We start from the raw sequence: 26,843 nt of genomic DNA on the forward strand, positions 1-26,843 counted from the left end.
TTGAAACAAGAATTAAAAAATATTATACATCTTTAAACCAAACAGAACATTGTTGTTAAATAAAACAAGCGCTGGCCAGAATCCTATTGGTTAGATATGCTGGTTTAAGTGCAATAGCATAAATTACAACAGTGAACTACTACTAGTTAATGAGTTGCCGCTTGTATCCTCACTGTGCACCAATTCATGCAATTTGAACATCCCAAGAGACAACCTACATGAAACTGGTGCAATTTGTTGCTGCAATTTATAGCCTGCACTTCTGCTGGCATAACTAGCCAATAAGATTCTGGCCACTGTCATCGGTTGGCAAAACCATAATAGTGATCTCCGGGGCGGATATTCCGCCATCCTGTAGGCCAAGGGTTCGCAACCATGGGTCACGCAGGTTCTTGGACTGCAGTTCTCAGAAACCCCAGCCAGCATAGCTGGTGGTGAAAGCTTCTGGGAACTGCAGTCCAAGAACACCTGCGTTACCCAAGGCTGGGAATCACTGCCGTAGGCTGAACTCTTTTCTACTGGCCTGCCTCTTCCTACTTAGACAGTTATCCCAACAGATGTATATGTACTACCCCTAAATTGGGTATCCATTGTTTCCTAGTGCTTAACTATCTCCATTTTGGCCACCATCAAAAGAACCTTTTAACAACCAACAACAGAAGCCACGACAGAATCCAAATAGGCAGGAGGCTATCCTGTGTCCAAGAGTTCCTGAAATATGGCCCTACATAATTCTTAACTACGCAGGCCTGACACATGGGTAAGGAATACTTACTGCTCACAATCTGTGCAGCCCATGGGCAAAAACCTTTTGTTTATACAACATGGACAACCTGAAGTAAAGCACCACTGATGGAACAGTTTTACGGAGGATTGGTACCCACAAGCTCAAAGAGTTATCTTTCTGTTATTATGGTGGATGAGAATGCCTACTTAGAACAACTCCAGGGTATACACTGTAATTATTTATTTAAAATATTTTTAGCCCACCTTTCTCCTTAAAAGGATCCACTCTCCTTTGCCATAAAGCAACGTGGACCACATGGTGACCGACCACCACTACCTTTTCCAATTATCCTGTGGTATTCCTCCCTGGGAGTCCTTTATCTAATCCAGCCTTGGACAGGTAAAAATTTGGATTAAGAAAGAGTCCGCCAATTTTTTTTCCTGTTGTGTGGAATTGCTTTGGACTGTGGTCACTAGATGCTTTCAAAGCTCTGGCTGGCATCATTCTATCTTCTGCCAAACAGCTGTGTTATACAACAAGAACAGGAGGACCACAGTAGCAGGTGTCTTTTGTACACTGCATTATGCTTCTCTTTCTTGGATGAAATTCCAGGTAAATGGGACACACCCACCCATATGGCTTGTTGTTACCTTTATCTGCTTGATTTCGTACTGGATGCGTTTGATGGGGTTCCCATAGATGTCATTACCAGAGTCAACCTCTTTTGCAGAGACAGCCTTTGCTCTGATCACTGAAATACAAAGAGAGAGAGGAAATTCATACCCTTCAATACAATGAATAGGGGTACCAGCAGTCAAACTCTAAAGCTGTTAATCCTTAGGGGCAGTGCACTAAAAGCAATATAGCTTCTTCGTTTTATGTCGACTTCCTACAGTTTTATAATTATACCCAGTATCCACAATCATAAAGAATGCTCACAGTCATATCTCAAAATCCTTATTCCGCTACCTGCTTCAGATAGAAGGCCACAGATCTGCAGCATCTACAACTAGCCTCTCAAACAGGGAAAGCTGCTGCAACTGGAACATGTTGTTCTTAAAACAGAGTTTGTTCTAAGATGTAGAGATTAATCTTTTCACTTGTTAAACGTATTTGTCAGTCGGGTTATTTAACTGGGCACACAAGGTTCCTTCCCGACCCTCTTCTTTTCCCTTCTAGCATTTACACTGAACTTGTGGTCAAATAAAGTTGTATTTTAAACCCAACTATTGATGTGCCTTTATTTCTGGTCCTAAGTGTCCCTGTGCAAAAGAGAATGAGGGATGGGAAGCAAGAAAGACCGTTCTTCTTGGCGCTCTCTGTGTGCTCTCACCAAATAAAAAGATCATCAGAATTCCCATGCACTGGCTCAAGAACGACACCAAGCTCAATACTGCGTCTTCTCCTGCCATTGAAACTTTATGGGGACACCCATATACAGGCACATTGGGGACATCCGCCCACTCTATTAGTCCTTGGTTCAAATCAACTCTCACCCCATTTACCCTCCCCTCCTCTCCAGGTGCAGTCCATCTTCCTTTTCACACATTGCGAGTCTAGTTCAGTTCTGGTATTGAAAACACAGTCTCGGGATCACAATATGCTCTGAGCTATTTTTGTTCTTTAATTTAGAACAGTGGTTCCCAATCTTGGGTAACCCGGATGTTCTTGGACTGCAACTCCCAGAAACCCCGGCCAGCATAGCTCTTGGTGAAGGCTTCTGGGAACTGCAGTCCAAGAACACTTGGGTTATCCAAGGCTGGGAAACCACTGGCCGTTTGCAACTGACTCAGGTTGCTGGATCTTGGGGTTCTAGTAAAAATGGCGTAACTCCAACATGCCTATGGCCTGCTCTCATCCCAGTTTAAAGTAGAAATGCCTGCTTGTTTTGAGTGGAAATTCTATCACTGTGTTTACAGTCTTTATACTTCAGCCCAGGAAATACACAATAATGACCAAAAGGGCAAATAAGATCCATTCCAAAAGTCAAAATCTTCTGCACATTAATCTTCCAGGGAACAACTACAAACTGAAAACTACCATGCCACAACACCACAGAAAAGCTCAGAAAAGAATACACATAGAAAAATCTAATCAACCATATTATACAATATATTTTACCTTTATAAGCCATTTGGAGTAGTGTCTCATTCTAAGTCAGCAGATATAAATTTACAAAATAAATAAATGTCAAAAGGCAGCAATTTTTTCTGGATACAGTGGGGTCCTGACTTGAGAACTTAATCCGTATTGGAAGGCGGTTCTCAAGTCAAAAAGTTCTCAGGTCAAATCTGCATTTCCCATAGGAATGCACTGAAAACCATTTGATCCGTATCTGCCCTTTTCCGTCCATAGAAACTAATGGGAAGCTGCTATTCCACCTTCGACCACTAGAGGGGGGAATATTTTGTTTCTTTTTTTCTTAGGTCAAGAAAAGTTCAGGGAAGGCAGGGAAAATACAGTCCAGGCAGTACAGTACCAGGCAGTCCGAAGACTGTCTCCCAATCCACTCTCTAAACGCTGGGAGGAGTGAGGAAGCAGACAGGCACCCTTTTCACTGGCCAACAGTTAACTGAAAGTTCACATTTTGCACTTTCCCTGCCTCCCACGTTGGTTTTTTTCTGTTCTTAACTCAAATCTAAGTACTTAAGTCAAGTCAATATTTTCCTATGAGAGCGGTTCTTAAGTCAAGACCCCACTGCACTGTTTATGAACTTGGGTTGTTTAGGAATTAAGGCGTTTCCTCTTATTTCTGCATCACAGAGAAGACCAGGAGCAATCTATTGATCCCTTAAAGCAGGGGTGAGCAACCTATGGCAACCAAATGTTGTTGATGGCAACTCCTATCAACCCTCATCACTTGCTATACCAGAAAGGACTGATGGGAACTGTAGTCCAGCAATATCTTGATATCAGGGGGTCACAATTTGCCAACCCATACCTTAAATCCTTTGGTTTCCCATTCTGCTTGCTTTTTGTTTACTCATTTGTTTTACTTAAGTTGACTTACAGTGAGCAACCAAGTCCTTCTGTTTTCATGTTTCTTCCTCTAATTAAGAGCTTGAAGCTTAGAGGTAAACCCATTTGTTAGATACAATTAAATAGGGCAATTTTATCAATAGGACTTTAGTAAATCAACAGTTATGTGAATCCCATTGATTCAAAAGAACTACTCTAGTTGGGACTAACAATAAGATCTAGTCCTTTTAAAAAAGTAAGCTTAGACATCAGGAAATACAACTTCAATTTATTGTAAACTCATAGCTGCACAGCACAGAGACAGGACATTTTAAAAAGCTCTCAGTAGCATGAGCAGGCCCTCAAAACAAATTCCATCCATAAATTGTTCAATGTGTTAAGAAGAACCTCCTCTGTTTCTCCATACACATGTTGCCAATCAGTCTAATTGGGTATAAATTCCAGTCTGTAGCAGGCAGCAGAAACAAAAAAGACTCCCAGAGCACCATAAAGACCAGCACGATTACTGTGGCCTAAGCTTCCAGAAGGATGAGCTTGTGTTTTTTTTCCAGATGTGTAGGATGCTACAATACCTTTGTCAGTCTTTTCTACTCTACAAGACTCATCCTTGGGTGTTTTTGTTTTGTTTCTGTTTTTGGAGCTCCTCTGTGTTGAGACTGAATTATTTTTCCTTGTGCTGTTAGGAAAGGCAGAAACCTGACTCAACTTCCTGTTTATCCAGCAAATTCCTCACATAAAGCTACCTTTTATAGAGTCAAAAAGCTGTGTTCCACCTAGTCCAGGGACTGGCCAAGTGCAGCTTGCCAGTTGCTGTGGGAGTGCAACTCACATCACCCTTCATCCCTGGCTATACTGCCAAGAGCTGATGGGAGTGCAACACTCCAACAAGTCTGAAGGACCTCATATTCCCTCATCCTTGACCTAAGCTGCCTGCTACCACTGGCCCCAACATTCTACAGTCTTAAGCAGGGATCATTCACCACTTTATTGCCTGAAACTACAGTATCTGGATAGGCAATCTGGGGCTTTTCAGATGTCATTAAACTGTAACATGCATCCAACAATAACTACAAGACAAGCCATTTGCCTTTAAACTGGGAATTCCAGTGGTTAATCCTGGGACCTTGCGCATGCAAAATGTACAGTTTGTACTGAGCTATGGCCCATCATCATTGCACCCCAGCCCAAAAGTTCTGAAACCAATTCCCAACAAGTGTCTTTGCTTTTCCTAGCATTCCACCTTTGAACTCGTTTTCATTCTGGCCTGGAACTGTTAGCCAAAACAAATTACCAGGTCAACCAGGAAGTAGGGAGTCTTATTCAAAGGTAAGCCTCTGTCAAGCAATCTCTACAGTTCGAGATCTAAGGGCTACTTCATACTATCTCAGCACCACAAGAGATTTCAGTAGGAATACCCCACCCATTCACAATCTCAGTTGTCTTACTTTGGGGGTCTTGCTGAGTGGATTACTCATACCACACTTCCCAAGAGATAGCTACCACGTGCATGGCTATGCACAGTGTATCAAGATTATCTGTACAGTAAATATGAGACATTTACCTGAATGATAATAATATGCAGCATAAATTTAACCAACAAGTTGCACAAGAAGAAAGCAAGCAGTAAAAACATATGGAGAGATGAATCCCCAGGCTTTGATGCTTGAGATACCAGTTGATAGTATCTCATCAACCAGAAGTATCTGGCCCTATTTTAGGTTTTAAAATACCCTGCCGGGCTCCTGGATATTGCAGACCCCTGCACAGAAGTTTTTCAGTAGGTCTCGTTTAACTAATCTTGGCTAGTTGGCTCCTTCAGACATTCACGGTGCCCAGGTGGCTGCCTGCTCTTATTAGACCCTAGCATTCCAACAAGCCTGTGTCTCTGTGTCGCAAAGCAGCAGACAAATATTGCAACCATATCCGTTCAGGGGAGTATCTGGATTCAGGGCATGGTGTATCCAGTCTGTAGACTAAAGTCACTGCCACAAAGAGCAGCATCTGTTTTGAATGAAGTTATACTCCCTCTAAAAAGGAACAGACTTGTAGCTTGGAGGTTTTCCTGGACCTCTATTTGCCACTAGAAGCCCAGATGGATTCAGTGGCTCAAAGTACCTGGGGCCAGCTTCAGAACGTGCACCAGCTACAACCACTCCTGGGTAGGAATAATCTGATCCTTCATGGACTGGTAACATCCGATTTAATCTGCCACCGTGCACTCTGTGTGGCACTGACCTTGAAGACAACACAAATGCTGTAGCAAGTTGAATAGGTGGCAGGTAGACCAACAGAGCACCTTTCAGAAGCCATAAGATACCAGTTCTGAAAATGAACTGCTGGATGGCTCAGTGGTTTAGGTATCTGGGTTAGGAGTTCGATTCCCCACTGCGTCTCTTTGACAAGGGCTGAACTCGTTGATCCACAGGACCCCTTCCATCTCTGCAGTGCCAAGATTATCAGACTTCACTGGCTGCCAATATGTTTACCAGTCTGAGTTCAAGGAATTAAAAATGCCTTTTAAAGCCCTGAACAGCTTGAGTTCTAGATATCTGAAAGAGTTTCTCTTTTTGACCAATAATTAAGATTTGTAGAAGCCATCTGTGCAGAGTGGGTGGGTTTTGAAGTTTTATGTATATAGCAATACATTACATAGAGACAAAGAGAAAGCCTTCTCAGTTGTAGTGCCCTGATTTTGGAATACTCTCCCTCTGGAGGCTCAAACGGCACCAACATTGCCTTCATCTCATGCCCAAATTAAAATCTGTCTATTCACCTGAATGCTTGGTAACTGGAGAGAGAGAGAGAGAGACAGAGACAGAGAGATCAATCATAGTTTGATCTTCTATCTTTCCATTTGCTATTTTTTGTCATAACTGATAACTATTTTACTGTGTTTTTAAAATGTTTTAATAGTTTTCAAGTATTGGAATTGTATTGGGTTTCTTTTCATGCAGAGCACTGGAATGATGCACATTCTTTGTCTGTAATTCTCCCAAATCGAGGCTGTGGCTCACTGTAACTAAGTTTCAGACATCAGAGAGGATACATCTCTGCTTGCAGGACTCTATCCTCCCAGCACTACACATATGGTGGATCCATCATCAGCCTCAGTTTCAGAGGCCTCCATTTGCATTCCGTTTGCTGCAAACTGCCTGTGGCCTGGCCTGGATGCTTTTGGCCTGGCCTAGACGATTGTGTGACAGCGGCTGAGATTTTTTAGGCCTGGCTAATAGTTATGGCTCCAGGCTTTTCCACTCACGTGCTGCTGAATCATTGACAAAAAATGTAACCTCGTAGAAGGAAGATTTCAGTTCTGAACAGTGTGGCTTTGTAGAAGGGGAACTGCTGCTTTGCATTTTCTCAGCCAAACAGCCAGCAGTTCAATGAAACAACAAGAGCCGTGTAACACACACACACACACACACACACACACACACACACACACACACACACAGAGAGAGAGAGAGAGAGAGAGAGAGAGAGAGAGAGAGATCAAAGGAAAAAAAAGAAATCCCATGTGCTTTCTTCCTTTTGTGCCCCCAAAATTAAATGGCTAGGAGCTTTAATTTTTGACATGTAAGAAAGTAAGGACTTACTGGATGAATTGCAGAATAAGTAAGTTCACACAAGACCCACTCTTCCTGTTCTTATTTGAAGATACACTGCAAGCATTTTTCTAACAGTTTACAGAAATCTAGCTCTGCAAATCATGTAGGGAGCGTATATGGCACAATACTACAGAAGCACACACACAAAAAAAACCACAGTCATGTTGAGTATGGAATCTGGTTCCTGGAGAGTTTCAGCTCTTAATAAAACTCACATATAAGTTCCTCACCCTTATGAATATGTACAGTTGAAAATATATGGATAAACCTGCTGAAATCTTAGAATCAAGAAAAATGACTATATAGCTTTTAAAAATAGTTGTTCTTTGTTCCTCCTTTGATTACCCAAACCAGAACAAATAGAGCAAATAAGAAATAAATAACTCTGCACTACCAGCTTAATTCATATAAAGTATTTGCATGATTCAGCTTTTCCTGACACAGAAGGATGAAGGGATGAGGTGTTGTTTGTTTGCCTATTTTTGCACACAGTAGACAAAACCTCCACTCTATATTTCCAAAATTATACAGTATTTCCATAAGTCAGAAGCCTTGGTGCTGCTCCAAAGAGGGTATCTACATCTTTCAAAATAACATAGGTGATGGCCTCATGTATATACCTTTTTCCCATAAATGATTCACTTGCAAAGCTTCTAACTGGACAAGTCTCTACTTCCCAACATTAGCTTATGTTGTGTCCATTCTAATGTCTCAATGGGTAGACAGCATAGGTTGGGGAACAGAGGTAAATTACTCCGAATGGGGTAAAAGTGAAAATCCTGGGGGTAATGAGCAGAGTGCTACCCCCTCCTTCCTTCCCGCCCCCACACTCTGCAGCCAAACCTCAAATTGTAAGCCATCTCTCCCTGTTGCTTCCTTGGTTGCAGCAGGGCACTTCTAAATCCTCCATTCTTCCAGAGAGATCGGAGATAAGCCTCCTTGATTGGTTGCAGCTGTGGAATAGTCCCGAACAAGCAAGCAATCCGGGGCTGCTGAATGACTGCTTCCTCCGGAAATGACTGCAAAGAAGCAGCAGGAGGGAAAGGATCAAGGAACAAGCAAGGAAAGGAGGGAAGAAAGGTGCGAGAGACCGAGGACTTCATCAAGCTTATTTAAATGTATGTAGAAAATGGAGGGAGGGAGGAAATGGAGGGAAGGTGGGTGGATGGATTGATGTGTGTGTGTGTGTGTGTGTGTGTGTGTGTGTGTGTGTGTGTGTGTGTGTGTGTGTGTGTGTGAGGGAGAGAGTGAGTGAGTGAGAAAGACTGACTCAAAACTATGAAAAAGAACAGGCAAGAAAAAGAGAAACCTTGAATTAAGGTGGGGGGGAAAGGGTGGCTTTTTAAGGTGCTGTCTAGGTTTATCATTGCTTTCCTTCCAAGAAGCAGGCATCTTTGAATTTTGTGGCTGCTGTCACCCTCTGCAGTGATCATGGAGCCCAAGAAAGTAAAATCTGTCACTGCCTCCATATCTGCCCCTTCTATTTGCCAGGAGGTGATGGGACCAGTGGCCATGATCTTAGTTGTTTTGATGTTGAGCTTCAGACCGTTTTTTGCACTCTCCTCTTTCACCCTCATTAAAAGGTTCTTTAATTCCTCCTCACTTTCTGCCATTCTTTTGCATAGTCAATGAAGCAGAAGTAGATGTTTTTATGGAACTCTCTGGCTTTCTCCATAATCCAGCGCATGTTAGCAATTTGGTCTCTAGTTCCTCTGCCCTTTCGAAATCCAGCTTGTACTTGTGGGAGTTCTTGGTCCACATACTGCTGAAGCCTACCTTGTAGGATTTTGAGCATAACCTTGCTAGCGTGTGAAATGAGTGCAATTGTTCAGTAGTTGGAACATTCTTTGGCACTGCCCTTCTTTCGGACTGGGATGTAGACTGATCTTTTCCAGTCCTCTGGCCACTGCTAAGTTTTCCATTGATGATGATAAAAAAAGCACACTGGTCCTTTGATATTGGGCTGTGGCACCAGGGTGGGTGACACGGCCTTTAGCCTGGTTTGTTCCTTTTTGCACACCACACATAGAATGATTAAAGTGGTAGGGAAAGCCCCCTCCCCAATTCTGTGTTGGCTGTCTCTAGCAAGCACGTCATTGCTAGCACCACTCTGGTAGCCACTGATGATGATTAAATCCTCTGCAAGCTACCAAAAATTTAATGCAACTTGCTAGGCATGTTGGACACCTTACTACTCCCTATACCACACCATGGCTGGAGTGCAATGTGTTCCAGCAAAAATAGTGCACATCTTTATCAAATTTGGTGCATCTTGCTAATTCGGTACACAGCCTGTCTAGATTCAATAATATTTTTAATTCAAATAATGTATGATTTCCTTCCTTTCGAATCAAAGGGGTAATGTCGGTGTATATAAATTTGGGGGGGGGGTAAAAGGTAAAAAAGTTCCCTGACCCATGGTAGACAGCATCTGGAATGTCGATAGTAAACTGGAAGAATGGACAGGGAAGAAGCAGTCTCGACTGACAGAAAAGACATTATATTTGTGAAGGCTTTCACGGCCGGGATCTAATGGTTGTTCTGGGTTTTTCGGGCTCTTTGGCCGTGTTCTGAAGTTTGTTCTTCCTGACGTTTCACCAGTCTCTGTGGCCGGCATCTTCAGAGGACAGCAACCTGTGCTCTGGTGTAGTTGGCTTGGGAGTGCAGTATTTATGGCTGTGAGATAGGCTTTTGTCTTTTTCCTGTAGATGGGTGATTAGTGTGTATTGTTGTGGGTGTATTGTTGTGCTAAGAGGAAGAGATTATCTGTTCCTGTGGTTGATGGGTGTCATTAGCTGGTCTTTTGTGTGTAGTGATCCCCTGTCCTTGTGGGTGGGTATTTATTTATTTATTTATTTGAATTATATCCCGCCCATCTGGTATATTCATACCACTCTGAGCGGCGGGTAGAGTTTGTTGACCTCTTGCACGTAGCATGTTTGATAGCTGGGAGCCAAGTTTTGTTGAGCTTCATACTTTCCTCTTTTTTTTTTTTTTTTTGAAATTGTGCTTGTGCTTGTGGATTTCAATGACTTCCATGTGCAATCTGACATAATGATTGCTGGTGTTGTCCAGTATTTCAGCATTTTGAAATAGAATTTCATGTCCAGTTTGTTTCAGGGCATGTTCAGCTACTGCAGATTTTTCTGGTTGTTTTAGTCTGCAGTGTCTCTCATGTCCTTCGATTCTGGTGGGACTTCCACACCAGAACCAAAGAAAATTTCTCATATGCCCCCAGTACATCCCACAGGATTCTTTCAGCTGCCTTGAAGCTTGAAAGATGCATCATTGACCCGGAACACATACTCTTCCACTTTAACCTAGCACAAGCAAGCCTCTATGTACTTTAGACCTAGAAGCCAAAGGAAGGACAAACATATACTCAAGTTCCAATATAGAAGTCTGCCTCAGAACCTATGGTAAGTAGTCAGGACCGCAGCACCTCTACTTGAGAAGATATCCTTGGATCAAGGCCCTTGAGGTTCCCCTGCTGCTACAAACACCTGGCATGAGCTGAGCAATTCCCAGCAAAAGAGCCACAGAGCTGACAGCTCTCTTGGAACCAGCACTGTGGATTTTATTAATCATAAAAAATAAGCAGAAATCCACAAGCTTGCAACTATATCTGGTGACTCGTGCTCCTGACCCAGCATAAACTCTTCTCCAGAACTTATGCATCCCCCTTCAAAAAGGAAACACATCACCAAGGGGGGCAGGGGGAAGAGAAGAGATTGCACAACATTTTCATGTGCAAATGTATATTATAAGAACATTCAAAGTTGCTGTGTTTTCCAGTATGAGATGGCAGCCACCCCTCCTGTTCCTCTCAAAATAGGGCAATTTATCTTGACCCTCTAATTCACTCCACACAGAGAAGACTATATCACATGCACATAACAAGAAGGAAAGAAGGAAGGAAGAGCTAGTAAGACTTGCAACACCTCACACCATGATAAAGCAAAGAAATGTGCAACCGCAAAGAGCAATAATCAACACACAGTGCACACTCTAAGAAATGAACACAGTATCACAGAAAACCAACTTTAGAACTTGAATCCATAGAAATTTTTATTTTAGCCTCTGGAGAAGAGTGAAAGGAATATAACTCCGAATGAATCGGAAACACAGTGAGGTGTCTTGCTGGCTAACAAGCCTCTCTGTGGTCAACTCCTAATGGGTTCAAGCTCAACCCTCCACTTCAGAACTGGTAGGGAGGGAGACAGAGGCTCAACTCCCTACTTACACCACTCTACCAGTGTTTCCAAATTTCAAGGAGTTGTCAAAGCCAATACTCCATGTTGCCACTTCAATGACAACAAATTTGAGGCAGCATTTTTAAGGCCAGTCAAAAACTGGATCCATATTCACAAAGTATGATTAGTATTTCAGCAAAAGACACGAAGCATTACACAAGTGCACATAAGAACAAAGAACTGGGAATGCAGTAACTAAGGGGAATGAATACAAATGTGTGCTAGGAGCAAAATGAAACACTGCCATTACATATTAGGGTAGGAAGGAACACCAAGGCCGAGGGTAAGAACACCATATAAGAATTTGGATCTGCAGATACAGATGTGATGTACATCACTCAGTACAGTATATCATGTTGAGATAAACCTAAATATCTAAGAATGGGACTTTTTTCTAAGTGAATAAAACAATATATTATATTTCAATCGGATCCCTGAATAAGACTTCAATCTAGAAAGCCCCAGCATACATAAGTCTGATGTTAAGAAATAGCACCAAGGAACCAAATAGTCCATTGTTGCCACACTTGTCTAGATGAGAATCAAATGGTGTAAAGAAGCATGATACTTAACAATCTTATCCTACTATATTAGCAGAAATAGCACATGAAGATGGAAGGGAGAAGTTGCCTACCTGTAACTGTGGTTCTTTGAGTGGTCATCTGTGAATTCACACTAATGGGTTAATCTGCGCCTGCACAGAGCAGCTTTAAAATCTTCTAGAGTTTAGGCACATGGTGCCCAGACCTCCCACATGCTGGCTATAACCCCGGCACAGAGTGCCTCAGTTCCGTGGAACTCCCCACCACTGCACAGCATGCCACGTAGAGCGGGGAGGAAGGGCGGGGAGTGTGAATTCACAGATGACCACTTGAAGAACCAGAGTAGGTAACTTCTCTTTCTTCTGTGAATGCACACTAATGGGTGACTAGCAATGGGTGACTTACCAGGTGGTGGGCGTCACGCTAAGACAGATGCCAAGATAGCCCTCCCAATGGCAGCTTCTGCCTTGGCTCAGACATCTAGACGGTAGTGGGTTGCAAAGGTGAGTGGTATAGACCACATAGCAGCTTTGCAGACATCTGCCAGGTTTACCCCCCTAAGGAAGGCTGTGGAGGAGGCGACTGCCCTGGTAGAATTGGCCCGAATTGTAGTTGGCAAAGGAGCATGAGCTAGTTCATACGGCAGGTGTATTGTAGCCATTATTCATCGGGAAATAGTCTGTGTCGATACTGGAAGGCCCTTTGATTGTCCTTGGAAAGACAGAAAGAGTCTTTGGGAGGAGCGAAAAGACTCAGTCTGGGAGATATAATAGGAAAGTGCTCTCTTGACATCCAAGGAGTGGAGAGACTTTTCTAAGTTTGATGCTGGATTCGGGGAAAAGGTAGGCAATACTATCAGTTGATTCAGGTGGAAGGACGTAGCCACCTATGGCAGAAAGGAGAGGTCCAGGAAGAGGGTCGCATTATCAGGGTGGAATTGCAGGAACAACAGGTCAACTCAAAGAGCTGTCAATTCACCGGCGCGTCACGCTGAAATAACAGCAAGGAGGAAGGCTGTCTTTAGCATAAGTAGCTTGAAAGACGTGGTACCAAGAGGCTCGAATGGCAGACCCATGAGCTTCTGTAAAACAAGCTGCAGAGACCACTGAGGTGTGGGCTGTTTGTAGGCCAGATGCATATTTTTCAGACCCTTCAAAAACTGTTTTAGGGTCAGATGCCGGAATAAGCTGGCTGCTTCTGAAGCAAGAGGTTGATGTGCCACTATTGCGGCCACATATAGTTTAAGGGTAGAGTGCGATAGGCCTCAATGAAAGAGGAGAAGCAGGAACTGCAACAGTGCATCAAGAGAGTTAGGCCTCGCGGGAAGGCCATTTTTGATGGTGAAGTCGGAAAAATACCTTCCATTTACGAGCGTACATGGCAGTTGTGGAAGGTCTGCGAGCATGGAGCAGAACATCAGCTGTCGAGGGACCAGCCGCCAAGCCATGAGATGCAAGGACTCCAGATCTCGGTGCAACGTTTTGCCCTCATGTAGAGAAAGGTGGTGAGGCAACAATGGTAGTCGAAGATGATCCACCAAGTCCTGATGTAGTGCGGAGAACCAAGTCTGGTGAGGACACCAAGGGGTGATGAAAATAACATTTGCCTGTTCCTGACGCACCTTGACAATGGCTTTTTGGATCAGTGGAATGGGGGGAAAAACATGTACAGGAGTCCCCCGATCCAGGGGACCATAAATGCATCGCCCAACGAATGGGGACCGATCCCTGCCCTGGAACAATAACAGTCGCACTTCCTGTTGAGAGGAGGCGAAAACATCCATGTACAGTGTTTCCCAACGGTGGTAGAATACAGCTTCGTCTAGAGACCATTCGTGGCTGCAATCTTCGAGCCTGTTCAGCCAGTCTGCTAGAACACTGTCTCCAGAAGCCACATGTACATCAACAGGGAAGATGTGATGGCTGTAGTACCATTCCCAGATCTGGACTGAGAGATATAGGAGGTGTAGAGAATGTGTGCCACTCTGTCTGTTCATGTAAAATACAGCTGTGGTGTTGTCGAACACCACTTGTATCACATGGCCGGAGAGGAGACACTCGAAGACCCGGAAGGCCTTGTAAATGGCTAGTAGTTTGAGGAAATTGATGGGCAAACAGCGTTCGTTGTGTGACCAAAGTCCGTGTGCCGTCAGTCTGAGGACGTGCGCCCCCCAACCTGTTGGACTGGCATCCGTGGTCACCTGTATTTTTGGCGTCAGAGGCTGAAAAGATCTTCCTACGAGAAGATTGGGTCGGAAGGACCACCAGGTCAGCTGTGCTGCTAGCTCTGCTATAACTGTGAGCACTTTGAAAGGAGAGTCTAGGAGAGGATTGTATAGCGATAGGTACCAGGCTTGATCTCATTTTCAACCTGGCATGCTGAACTACCGCAGTGGTGGAAGCCATTAGAAGTAGATCTATTTCTAGCCTTATTCTGTGTTGCATTGACTACGAATGAATTAGGTAAAGGACGCTTAGAAAGGAAGTCGGTATCCTTGCCATGAGTCTTGTAGAGGTTTTCAACCCTCCTAGGGATTTGATGAGATGTCGATGGCTTATCCCAAGGTTCCTTCAGAAGGCTGAGGAGGGTTGATATAAAGGCCAAGCAAAGTGGGGGCACCTGATCCTTTGTGATGCTCTCATATACCTTGTCTGCTTGTTCAGCTGGAGGCTGTACAACTGCAAGGTCCAGGACTTCAGCAATCCTTTTGATGAGGTGCGAGTACATTGTATAGTCTTCAGAGGGAGATGGTGGATGGCTTCCTGTAACGTCTGAAGTCGGAGTTAGAATGTTAGGAGGAGAATTGTCTCTGACTTCCCCTTCAGCATCACTCAATCCAGTGTCAAACCCAAAGTCACGTTCAGGAGAGCGGGAGAATGATGATCGGGCTCGAGCTGGGTCGAATCCGCCAGCCTGGATAGTTAAGTTCTCAACCATCTCCTCTTTCAGACCCTGCGAAGCCCTTCTTGGTGAGAGCAGTGGCGGTGAAGCCGGCCCCGAATACGGTTGAGGTACCGAAGACAGGCCTGATGTATGGGTCCTAGAACCCGAAGATGGCAGAGCGTCCTGAGATCTTGGTCGAAAAGCTTGTCCTCGAGATGGAGGATGAACACGCCGACCATCAGGGTAATAAAGATAATCATCTGGATACTGATGATATCAAGGAGGCAAAGGATATGGCTTGTAATACGGTGGCCAATGGCGAGTCCAAAAATGCGAGCTTGGATTGTAGGGTATCGGAGGCCTACGCGCCTCAAGATCATAGCCTCTGGGATCAAAGAAGTCCCGTGAGTTGTCCCAGGGAGGGTGCCAGAATTCTCCATAAGGAGGGTATTCTCCGGGCCGTAGTGGCTGTCAAGCCCACTCGGGCTTGGGTTCAAGGTGTCAAGTCTTTTGTCTCTTCTAACTAGGCACATCCGCGACCAAGCCTGGTGGTGACACAGGGTTGGCTCAAGTCTTGAGCTGAATTTTGACTGAGCTACCCACTGACCCGGGAGAGAGACTCATGTGCGGTGAAGGCGCCAATTCTAGCCTCGAGGGAGGAATATCATCATCTCCCAATGGTATAGTTAGAGACACCATGTCATGCCAGGCATGGGATACTGGAGCCGACAGGGAAGGTGCAGTCAGCGGCCTAGAAGCCTTAGAAGATTACTTCTTCTTCCTTTTCAGCATTGAGGTTGAAGGTGGTTTCGATGCCGACGCCAAAGCAGTCAAACTTGAGCCCAAGGGTGCCAGTTTTGTCGGTTTGTGACCAGCCATAGGTGATCAAATGGCAGTAGAAGAGGTATCGGAAAGAGGAGCTTGCGGTGGTTCCATAGCAGAGGCCCATGCAGGGCAGACAGACTTCTCTCACAAGTAGGAACGAAGCCTCTGAAGTCTCTGCTTTAAAGCAGGCTTAGTAAAAGCCTTACAAACGGTGCACAAAGCAGGCTGGTGCTCCTCTCCGAGGCAGAACAAGCACTGCAAACAGCCATCAGAAAGAGGGCCTTTGTCACTTGAAAGGCCCCGACACAGCCATAAACTTGCAAAAACAACAACACAGCTCTATGCTTAGCGTTTAACTCACGAAACAGAAGAATGGTGATACAAGCTGAAGTCGAATAACCGGGAGGTCCAAAGTCTGATTTAAGGTCGAAGGGAAAGAAACGATCACGTAGCTGCAGTAGCGGTGGCAGAAATGGAACTGAGGCACTCGGTGCCGGGGCGGAGTTATAGCCAGCGTGTGGGAGGTCCCGGCACCATGTGCCTAAACTCTAGAAGATTCTGAAGCTGCTCTGCACATGCGCAGATTAACCCATTAGTGTGCATTCACAGAGACCACGAAGAAGACCCAACAATTTCTGTCGTTTTAAAGCATCAGTTGAGCACAGACCAGATTATTCTTTCCATTTCCCAATATATCTGCTAATGTTGCATTAGGAACCAGGGTAGCATTTACAAAATATAAGGATAGTACAATGAAAGGAGAACCCACTCTTTCTAGAGCATTCTCGCCCCAGGGTTTTGTACACAGCTGCCGCATGAAGGGTGTCTTAACTTATATGACTGTATACTAGATATGCATGTGATCTATGATGCAAAGCAGCTATATATTTATATATCATGCCACACCATCATTCTTTAAATAAATACATCATGATTAAACATATAACATAAAGCTCATATATTTTCTCATCCTTGAAGAGTCTCAACACATCACAATGCTCCATGGAAAAATCTGTCAACCCCTCTGAGATTTTTCATTCCTACATGAGAGAAAATTTAAAAACAGGGCTTTTCAAAATCAACATCAGGACTAGTAAAGAAACTCCATTTTTGCACAAAAGCTATTAAATTCTGTACAGACCCCCTTGCCATATTTTCAAAAAAGAAGGGTTAACACAAATACAAGACCTTTTTAAAACAGAAACAGTAGTGAACCTCCTTTTTTTGCATAAAACCCTTGTAATTCATGAAAAAAAAAAACACCCTGCACTTTGCAGAAAATACAAGACCTTTTTAGATAGAATACAATGTTTTGCACAAAAAGTATGTCTGCTGATTTTTCACAAAAGCTCCAAAATGCTAATTTTTTAAAAAAGTATCAAAACTCTTGTAACTTACTCAAGAAAACATTTGGATTTTTTCATTCTCACTGACTAGAGCAAAACAAGTGAAGATGTATAACCCTGGCCATGGTGCAGAACAAGTCACTCCATAGCAGTTAAAATGCAGCAACCACAGCATGACCACAGTTATAGTCTTCAGATCCAACACTGGCACAGAAACAGGTCACCACAGGTAGAATAATCAAATGAATAAATAATAAACCTCCCTTTCATAAATCCTGGAAGCTCCAGTAATGGCTATAGATTGCTGTAACCAATGACCTGGGTTTCCCATGTGTGTGGTGGGTTCATCCATCTAAAGATCTGAAAAGGTCAAATGCTCTTTTAGCATTCTGCATTCTGCACACTGCTGCTGTGTGCTGCTAATCGCATTTCAGACTTCAGCAGAGGGGAAGCAGATGTACTGTTAGGCCACTATTTGAGTATGCATGTCTTTGCTGGCACAAGCTCAGCCAGGTTTTTTTCCCCCTTGGATGAGAAGAAAACTCACATAACCCACTGGGAAGTGAAATTACCAACGCAGCATCTATGGTTTTTGGAGTGACATGATACCCTAGTATACAGTGGTACAAATTTGTGTGTTGTTGGGTTTTTGTTGTGTGTGTGTTTTTTTTTTTTTTGGACCGCAGCTCCCAGAATCTCCCAGGCAAAACGTACAGATCCATGCTGCAGACTGACATCCCTTAGAGATCAGCACAAATGCAACAGTAAGCATGGCACTTAATTCTGTACTTATAGAGCACTTTCACTCCACTGCACTTCAGACTCACAGTAGGCAATGTTGCAGTAATAACTGGGTGCTGTCAAGTCATTTCTGACTTATGGTGGCCCTTTTCAAGTTTTTCTACGTTTAATGTACTTGGAAGAGATTTCCCAATCTTTCTTTCCAGTGGTGTTCTGGGACCACATAACTTGTCCAAGCCTCTGTAGGCTGGCTCTTCTCCCAGGAGGCCGAATGAGGAACTAAACCCTCAACATCTGTGGTCCATTCCAGTGAGCTATCGAGACAGCTTCAGAGTACATACCATTTCTCTCAGTGATCAGCTCTGCTCCATTATGACACATGCCACACATCAGAAAATGAAGACCCACACCAAAGGAAAGAATTCAGCAAGGATAAACCCGGCCAGTTCAGCCAAAACAAGCACAACACAGATGAGATCAGGAACTATCCACCCCAAATTTATCAAATCATCATCTTCAGCATTTGAGAATTGTGAGAATTCTCCAGTTAATGGAGGATCTATCCTTCATAGATGATATATAGAAATCTGAATGATGATGTGAATGAGAAACAGGCAATCCAAAACTAAACATAAACACAGTTATTTTTAATACAAATTTTCCACATAGGATAAGCCAGAAGGCCTCTTCAGAAATTATATGATATGTGTAAATACAAGACACGAAATCTAAAACATACATAATAGTAATGCAACCGCAGCTATAATCTATGGATCCGTAGTGCTGGCAATGCACAACACAGTAATAACAAGGTTTAAATGGATTCCATGGCAGATGTCCCAGAGAGATTCCCAGAGTAAAACAGAATAAAGTGACACATCAAAGTACAAGACACATAGTCTCCAGCCCTGCAATAAGTAAGCCCTCTAACAGAATTTTGGTTATCAGTTTTTACCACTTTGATGTGAAAAAAGCTTACAATCTGCTACAAATTTCTCTGGTCTCTAGCAATGCAGTGTTCTCCTTAACCTTTCCCACTATTTTGGTATATAGACATTATTCTAATGAACAGCTGCTAGATCTCCAAAGTAAGTCGCCAGTCCCAGCAAATGGATTTGTTAACCAGGACATATTTTTGGCATGGTCCAACAGACAGAATGCCTCAATACATTTAACCTCGAAAACACTGAAGCTAGTGAGGAAAGGACTAAAATGTTCAAGGGCTTCGATAACATGGTACTTGTCTGATTGGCGAATGTGTGTATGTCTGGTTTCAAGAGATCTTTGAGACATGGACTATGAAAGTCTACGGTAGGGTAGTTCTGAATTATCAAAGGCATTTATACCTCTGTGTACTAGTTTTTGGGAGATACCACTGGGAGGGTGCTGCTGCACACATACCGTCTTATCAGCATCGCAGAGGATGCTGTTGGTTTTATGTGAAGAGAATACAGGATTGGATAGGCCTTTCGTCTGACCTAACAAGACTTGTACTGTGTTATGTCCGTGCATCTTTCTTACGTTTAATCACACCCCACCCCTTGTTTCAAGCACAGGTCTTGGTTTAACCAGACATGCCACCCTCACACCCAATCTGAGATAACGATATGTAAGAAAACTAAAAATGCAAGGACAATCAAGGCTTAGATTTTTAAAAAAATTACAACAGGACATCTTTCTAGAATTTGAGTCTTAATTTAAAAAAACCCATCCTGCTGCTTAATGCTGGACAACAAGGTCAATGATCTGCTTGTCATCAAAAAGAAAATATCCGAGAGGAATGTCCACACCACTCTCAGCCACCAGATGCAGCAGATGCCGGATGCACTGCTATGGATCTCCCCGGTAAGCTATGGCATGCAAGAAACGATGGTCTTCTGAAATACAGATTCTAGCTTACCCTTTTCACTTCCCAAGCTCCACACCTACACAATTAGTATTCAGCTAGCAATATGTCTGTGTTTTCTTTCTAATAAGTAGAAATAGGCAGTGGTCTAGGGCCTCATTAGGACCTTTGTGGTTTCCCACCTGGCCTCAGTCCAGGGATCCCACACACATATCACTCACTTTCTCCCACATGACTTTGAGCCAAGAAAATGACTATTCCCTTCCTTTCCAGTAAGAATGGCAACGAACTCAAACGGCTCTCTGTGATCTCTTTTCATCCAGCATGAACAACAACAGATATGTTGTAAGGCCTTCCAAATATTAGCAATCTTGGCTGTTCATTTCGGCTGCATCTCTTTAGCCTTGCAACTAGGCAGAATGTTGCCCTTGCTGGTTCTGGTGTATTTAGTTAGTGTCTCTGGTATTACTGGACTGAGTTCAGATAACAGTGGCCCTATTCCCCTTGAGCTGTATACTACTATTCTTGATCTTCATCTCTGGCTACTCTGGACATCTCTCTTCAGAAAAACAGAAATGAAAACAAACCCACAAGTGACTCAGTCCTGAGATGGTGCCAACTGCATTCCTACTAGTTACCATGGTGGCAAGAGTTCTAATGACCTCTCTGAATGGCCCCTCTGCTTGCTGCTCTGGAGAGGACCTATGTCTTAACTGTGTCTAAACCACCTACAAGTGCCAAATACACAGCTTAAGTAGTCAGGGGCGGGTGGAATGTGTTAGCCAGGCACTTTTGTGGGGATTAGAAATAACAGGGGCTAGAAATTAAAACAGATGAAATTAGTAACACTGGCTACTCCTACGTCTTATGGGAGTATTTTCAGACTCTTAAATCTTCCAAAACAAAGTAAAAACTGCAGAATGATGTCTCATGCTTTCTGAATGCTGCTTGTTGTAAGACTGCATTCTATGAGCACTTCCCACCAAAGACAATACGGTTTGATAATCATTCCCATCCTTGAGAAGTGAAAAAATTTTTGTCCCATTACTCTCTGGCAAACCGCAAGGACTGTGGCACTTGAGAGGAAGAAGCCATGATAGTTAAGATGGCATTATTCTGTATATCAGAGAAATATCCATACCTAGGATGACAGGAGGACACAGACAAAATTCACCTATGTTTTCCTGACACCTTCTCTGACACCAAATCTATCGGCCGCAGGTCTCAGTTGGCTACCCAAAGGGCAATAATCAATGCATATCATTTCCACTCCAATGTTCACACAGACAAAAGCTGGAATTACACTATTGAAATAAACCTGAGAAAGCGGATTTGGCGTGACCCCACTTCTAAGACACAGCTAAGCTGCACCATCTTTTTTAATGTTTTTACCCAGTATATCTCAGTGTGGGGGGATGCGCACACTGTCACTGTGGGTGGGTGGGGACCTGAAGTGATGTCAGATGATGGGAAGGTTGTGCCCTGTCTTGGCACTTCTTCTTTTTTTTAAGTGTTTCTGTGCCTTTTCAGACAGTTTTAAATATAGGTTTAGAAAAACAAACAAATCGGTCCTCCACATGTGTGCACCTAAGCACAACGGTGGGGACAGGGGAAGGTTAAAGGCATAACTTGGGTCAGTGGAGGGAGGAGCAAGGGAGAGTCATGAGGGAGGGAGGTGAGGAGGAGGTGAGCAGACAACTGGCCGGACAAAAAGGGGGATGGTTCTGTGCAGCTCAAAACTGTGGCGTATCTATAAAAACAGGATCAGAAACGAGCTGGACTAGGTATCATTTTGAACCACTATGACAGGAGTTGCTATGGATTCAATCTGCATTTTCTGGAGAGTATAGTTTCAGCTACAGATATCGTGGATATGTCTCACTGCAAGCAAGTCTTCCTTCTGTCACTGTGGAACCCTAACACATTTGAGAATCACCAGTATCTCTCAAAGCACAGACTTGATAATATGATAGAACACTCAGGGCCGCCTCGGGGTTTGCTAGGGTTCACACCTACCAAACTGAAGACAGTATACTGTAATACGAACTGCAACTCAGTCAGCTTTCCTTGGGGAGCTTCTGCCTGCTTGGTGTGCTGCCTTATTTCCAACAGTCTCACATCAACAACAGTGGGCTTTCTACATTAATACGTAATTGAGAACTGAAAGCTCCCAGCACGAAAATCCATTACACTGAATTCTGTCCACAGAAGAAGTGACATAAAAAAATAATAAATGAAGGATTTGGGGAGAGTCAAAAAAGATCCAGGATTTATGTAAAGAGAGAGATATAAAACGAATGTCATCTGGAGGTCAGGGAAATTTCTGTTACAATCAGTACTTGACGAGGAACTTAATGGGATTGAAATACTCCCGTGGGATGAACCTCCAGTCTTCCTTCCATGTCCTACCCTCTTTCATTCCACATTTGGATCCCTCATTCACGGTTCTCTACTGCTCGAGTGGAATTCACATGTTACATGACATGAACAGACTGGCACTCTGTAATTCCTTAAAGAATTGCAGACATGAGGATTCAGTCAGTGGTGATTTTTTAATGTGTTTTTTTTTTAAAGATATACTTCTAAACAATACTGTCAATATAATAAATGAGATCTCAAAGTTATAGGTATTCCTATTTGACAAACACACTGCTTCTTACTAACTAACCACAGACCCACTAAATGGTAGAGAACAAATGTCATACGAACCGAGGGCTGGCTCACAGAGGAAATGGAAAGACTGTGTATTTTGAACCTCACAACACTGGCTTGAAGCATTCAGAATTTTTCCAATCACTAGAGTGTTACTGTGTTAGTTACCCTTCCGTAACATGGAGGTAAACTGTTAGTAAAATTACCTGTAATTATAGTGGCAACAAACTACCTGATAGTTGTGGTGGCTTCAATGATAACTGTAACTAATTACTTCTAAAAAGTAACCTTTTCAGCTCACATGAGGATAAAAAGTATTTTAAAAAAAGGACATTATGCTTCATACTTCTACGGTCTCATTGTCTTTTACTAAGAGGCAAGAAGGGGAGCTATCGTAGTAACGGTGACCAAGATCTTCACAGTTATGTAGGCATAAATGCAATGGTATAAACAGCAAACTACTGCTAGTTAATGAATCATTGCCACTAGCATATTCCTTATTGCACAGCAAGTCACACAACTAGCGTGCTTCAAGGAACAGCTCATTAAATAGTGACCATCTGCTGCTGCAATTCAGGCCATCAATGACTAATACAATTCTTGCCAGTGATTAGAATGTTGGGCTAGAATTTGAAAGACTTGAATTCAACATCTCCTTCTGCCACCCAAAGCTCACTTGGTGACCCTGGACCCTTCATACCCTCTCAGCCTAATCCACTGCAAAGGTTTATTGAGAAGATTAAAAGGGGCTTTGTACATGACTCTTGACCTCCACGGAGAAAAACTAAGATAAAAATGTAAATAACATGGCACTGACCAACCCATATTGCTCTGATCCTTCTTATGACCCACCACCACCAAGAGCTGATGAAGGTGTGGAGGGAGAACCAGCTGGAACAAATGAAACTGACCAACTATCTTCTGGGCCCAGTCACAGGCAACAGTCTGAATGATACAGCTGTGCTCCAGTTTTGAGAAGTGTGTGCCACCCAGGAGGTGGCTTATTCCTAACCAGATGGACTAGACTAACACCTTTAAAGGAATCAGCACACCTTCATGGGAGCAGGATATTTTGGAATCTATGGGACTGCTACCAAGTTTTGCAACTCTATCTACAATGTCCCAGTCCCCAAATCATGCACTCTGAATTCAAAGTTTTATATTAGGGGGAAATAAATTGATACAATTTGACTCTGTGCTGATGAAATAATCTGAACATTCTGGAAAAAACTTTGGAACACAGTATGGAATGTTACTTGTAATATGTCAGCTTCTGGCTGACATTACCAGCGCAGTTCCTTTTTACAAAGTGATGTAATGACTGGTAATGTCATTGTCTATGTGTATTAGTAAGTATGTAAAGGTGTACTAATGATAACATTACACTTACACACTTGCTTGTTATTCCTGAATACCCATTCTAATTTCTGAAGTTCTATTTAGGGGTATTTAGCCACTCTTACACTTACGTTGTTGCTTCAAGTATCTCTCTCTCACACACACACACACACACACACACACACACACACACACACACACACACACACAGAGTGGTGCCTCGCATAGCGATCACTCCGTTTAGTGACGAAATCGCTTTGCGATGCATTTTTTGCGATCGCAAAAGCAATCGCTTTGCAATGTTCCCTATGGGGGAATTTCGCTTTGCGATGACCGATGATCACAAAGCGACCATTTTTGGCCAGCTGATCGGCGGTTTCAAAATGGCCGCCGGGGAAAAAATATGGCCGCCCCCTGTTTTCTGGGATGGATTCCTCGCTTAAGAGGCACCAGAAATGGCCGCGCTATGGAGGATCTTCGCTGAACGGTTAGTTTTAAGCCCATAGGAACACATTAATCGCGTTTTAATGTGTTTCTATGGGCTTTTTAATTTCGCATTGCAACATTTTCGTTCTGCAGCGATTTTTGCGGAACGAATTAACGTTGCAATGCGAGGCACCAATGTATGTGTGTGTGTGTGTGTGTGTGTGTGTGTGTGTGTGTGTGTGTGTGTGTGTGTTACGTTGTTGCTTCAAGTAACATGTACCAATCATAAGTTGTCTTTCTAAAAATTAACAAATTACTTTTAAAAAATAATAATGATATTTTTTAGAAAAAAGCAATTTTCTAGCTGCAGTAATTTAACACACACATCACAAACTCATGTCATTTTTGATTTCAGGCCAAGCTGTGAAATTCCTTGCCATTGTTTGTTATTTGACTATTGTATTTTTTAAAAAATAGACAAGCAGTAGAAGAAATTTATATTAAGGTTTATTACCGTTTCAGCACCCAAGGAACACTCACAACCAATCAACTAAGTGCTGAGAAATTGTTTTATGGCCCTTTCCAATATCCCTCAGCACATTCTGGCATTTCCATTAAAAGTCAAGAGTTCCCAGTCTAGACAGAATGACAGTAGCCCAAAATGCACACCACATAGGCTAGGTAGAGTTTAGGCACTGATGTTGTATGAGTGCACTCATGTGTGCATGGATGTGTAAAGATGATAAAAAAATAAAAGCAAACCCAGGGCACGATAAAAGCAAAATAAAACCCAGAACTGACAACAGCTGCCTCAAGCTGTCGTGTGAAGCTTGCTTCACTCCACTTCCGTGATATTATGTACATGCCAGCAAAACAAACATCACTATTGCCCCTTCTGTACATGTATGTTTGCCTTTTTTAATATAAATTTTTAAAGCTCCACAGGATCATTCATGTGTTTGTATCTTCATTTGCCATGTCCTTTTAAAACAGCAGCAGCAACAAAAGTTTTATGCCCATCCAGTTGATTCCAATTTAAGGAGACCCTGCTATGGGGTTTTCTAGCTATAAAGTCCTCAGAGGTGGCTTACTGGGTCCTCCTTCTGTTGGAATCCTGGGACCAGGCATCTCCCCCAAGGCTGCCCAGTGGGAGGGCACATGACTTCCATAAGCACCCATGTGCTGGGGATTTTGGCTGGCTCCTCTGCCATGAGGCACGCTGGGGATTCAAACTGCTGGCCCCTGGCTCTGCAGCCAAGCAGCCTTCCAACTTACTGAGCTATAACAGTACTCTTAATTCTTAATTAATTTAATTTCAATTTTTAGTTTTAAGTTAAAATATTAAATTTTTTTAAAGAGCAAACGAGGAAGTGTAAAACTGCTGGATGAGTGAGATAACAACACAGGAAACCAGCTGTGCAAAGAAGTTTCTTTGTTAGAAACTGCCAGGCTGTTTGGAGAGACAGTGGAGTAACCCAGGGCTGAAGAACATGTGGATGTTCTGTGACCGGTTTGATATAAACATGATGGGAATTGTTAATTCAGTTTTGTAAAAATCAGTTGTAAATAGCCTGAAACGGATGCTGCTAGACTCTTTGCCCTTCTCCACTGACTATGTGGAAGTGCTGAAGGAGCTAATGAGAACCACCTCTGTAGGGTCACACATTCCCCAGTCCTGATGTAAGACTTTAGCCCTGGAAAGGAAGTGGTAAACTCAACAGAGTGAGGGCATTTCAAGATACACCTCACTTCTCTAAAAAATCTGCTGTGTGCTTTCATCTTATGAATTACCCAGCCTAAGATGGAAAGAGAGGTGCTCCAGACAGAGCTGCCAGAGCAATCTAAAATGTCACACGCATGAGCTTTATCAGTTGGGACGAGCTGCAGGAGCTCAGGCAGGACGTGGATAAAGCTTCCTGAAGTCCTATGATGATCTCACATGACAGACAGCCAAGTGACAGTAGAGTAGTATGTTTTGTGGCAGTGCCAGGAGGAAAAGGGCTATGACACAATCCCCAGCTGCCCAGTATTAGAGAAGCTGCTACTTGCAGATCCTAGATCTGAAGTGGAGCCCAGTAGGGTACTCAGATCACACCGTCCGCCAAACTGGTACTGTGAAAGATGGCATGGTTGCTGCTCCTTTCTCCAGACTTTACTATAAACCAATGTAATGTCGTTTCTCCCTGGTCCGTGTCAATCAAGTGGGTTTCAAAAGGAAAATTTTAAAAAGGTACAAACGTGCATGTTTCTGCATACCAATTTTGTGTCTGCAGGCATGGAAAATGAAGTAAGAATATAAGAGCAGCTACGCTGGTGGTGACCAAGATGCGTCTCTCTACTGGCCAACAAGACGCTTCTGGGACACTCACATGTACAGCTTATAGGCAATATAGGCGTGTTCTCAGCATCTCGTATTCAGACATACAGTATACTAAACTCTTGAGACAACTATGATCAAGGCCTGACCTACTGTTAGGTAAAGTGCAGCAGTCACCCTCTGGCCATCATTGTTAGAGAGTAGGATAGCACATCATCAAACCACACATACATTAGTCATCATGCACATCCACATCACACTTAACTTCTTCATATTATTTTACAGTAAGTTATAATTATCTTAACAAAGATGAGTACTATATTTTCAGTTTATTGATCACCCACAGTGTATCTGATCCCT

General features: G+C 43.1%; 1 protein-coding gene across 1 annotated transcript in view; it reads right to left on the reverse strand.

Annotated features, from left to right (window-relative positions):
- TIMP2 (TIMP metallopeptidase inhibitor 2) overlaps positions 1–26,843 on the reverse strand; it is a 46,366-nt gene that overhangs the window by 13,394 nt on the left and 6,129 nt on the right. The window contains exon 2 of the mRNA XM_020813960.3: positions 1,378–1,478. Coding sequence (XP_020669619.1) covers positions 1,378–1,478 — 101 coding nt within the window. The remainder of the gene's footprint in view (positions 1–1,377; positions 1,479–26,843) is intronic.

Source organism: Pogona vitticeps, chromosome 2 (genome assembly GCF_051106095.1).
Source record: "Pogona vitticeps strain Pit_001003342236 chromosome 2, PviZW2.1, whole genome shotgun sequence".
In the NCBI taxonomy this organism is placed as follows: domain Eukaryota; kingdom Metazoa; phylum Chordata; class Lepidosauria; order Squamata; family Agamidae; genus Pogona; species Pogona vitticeps.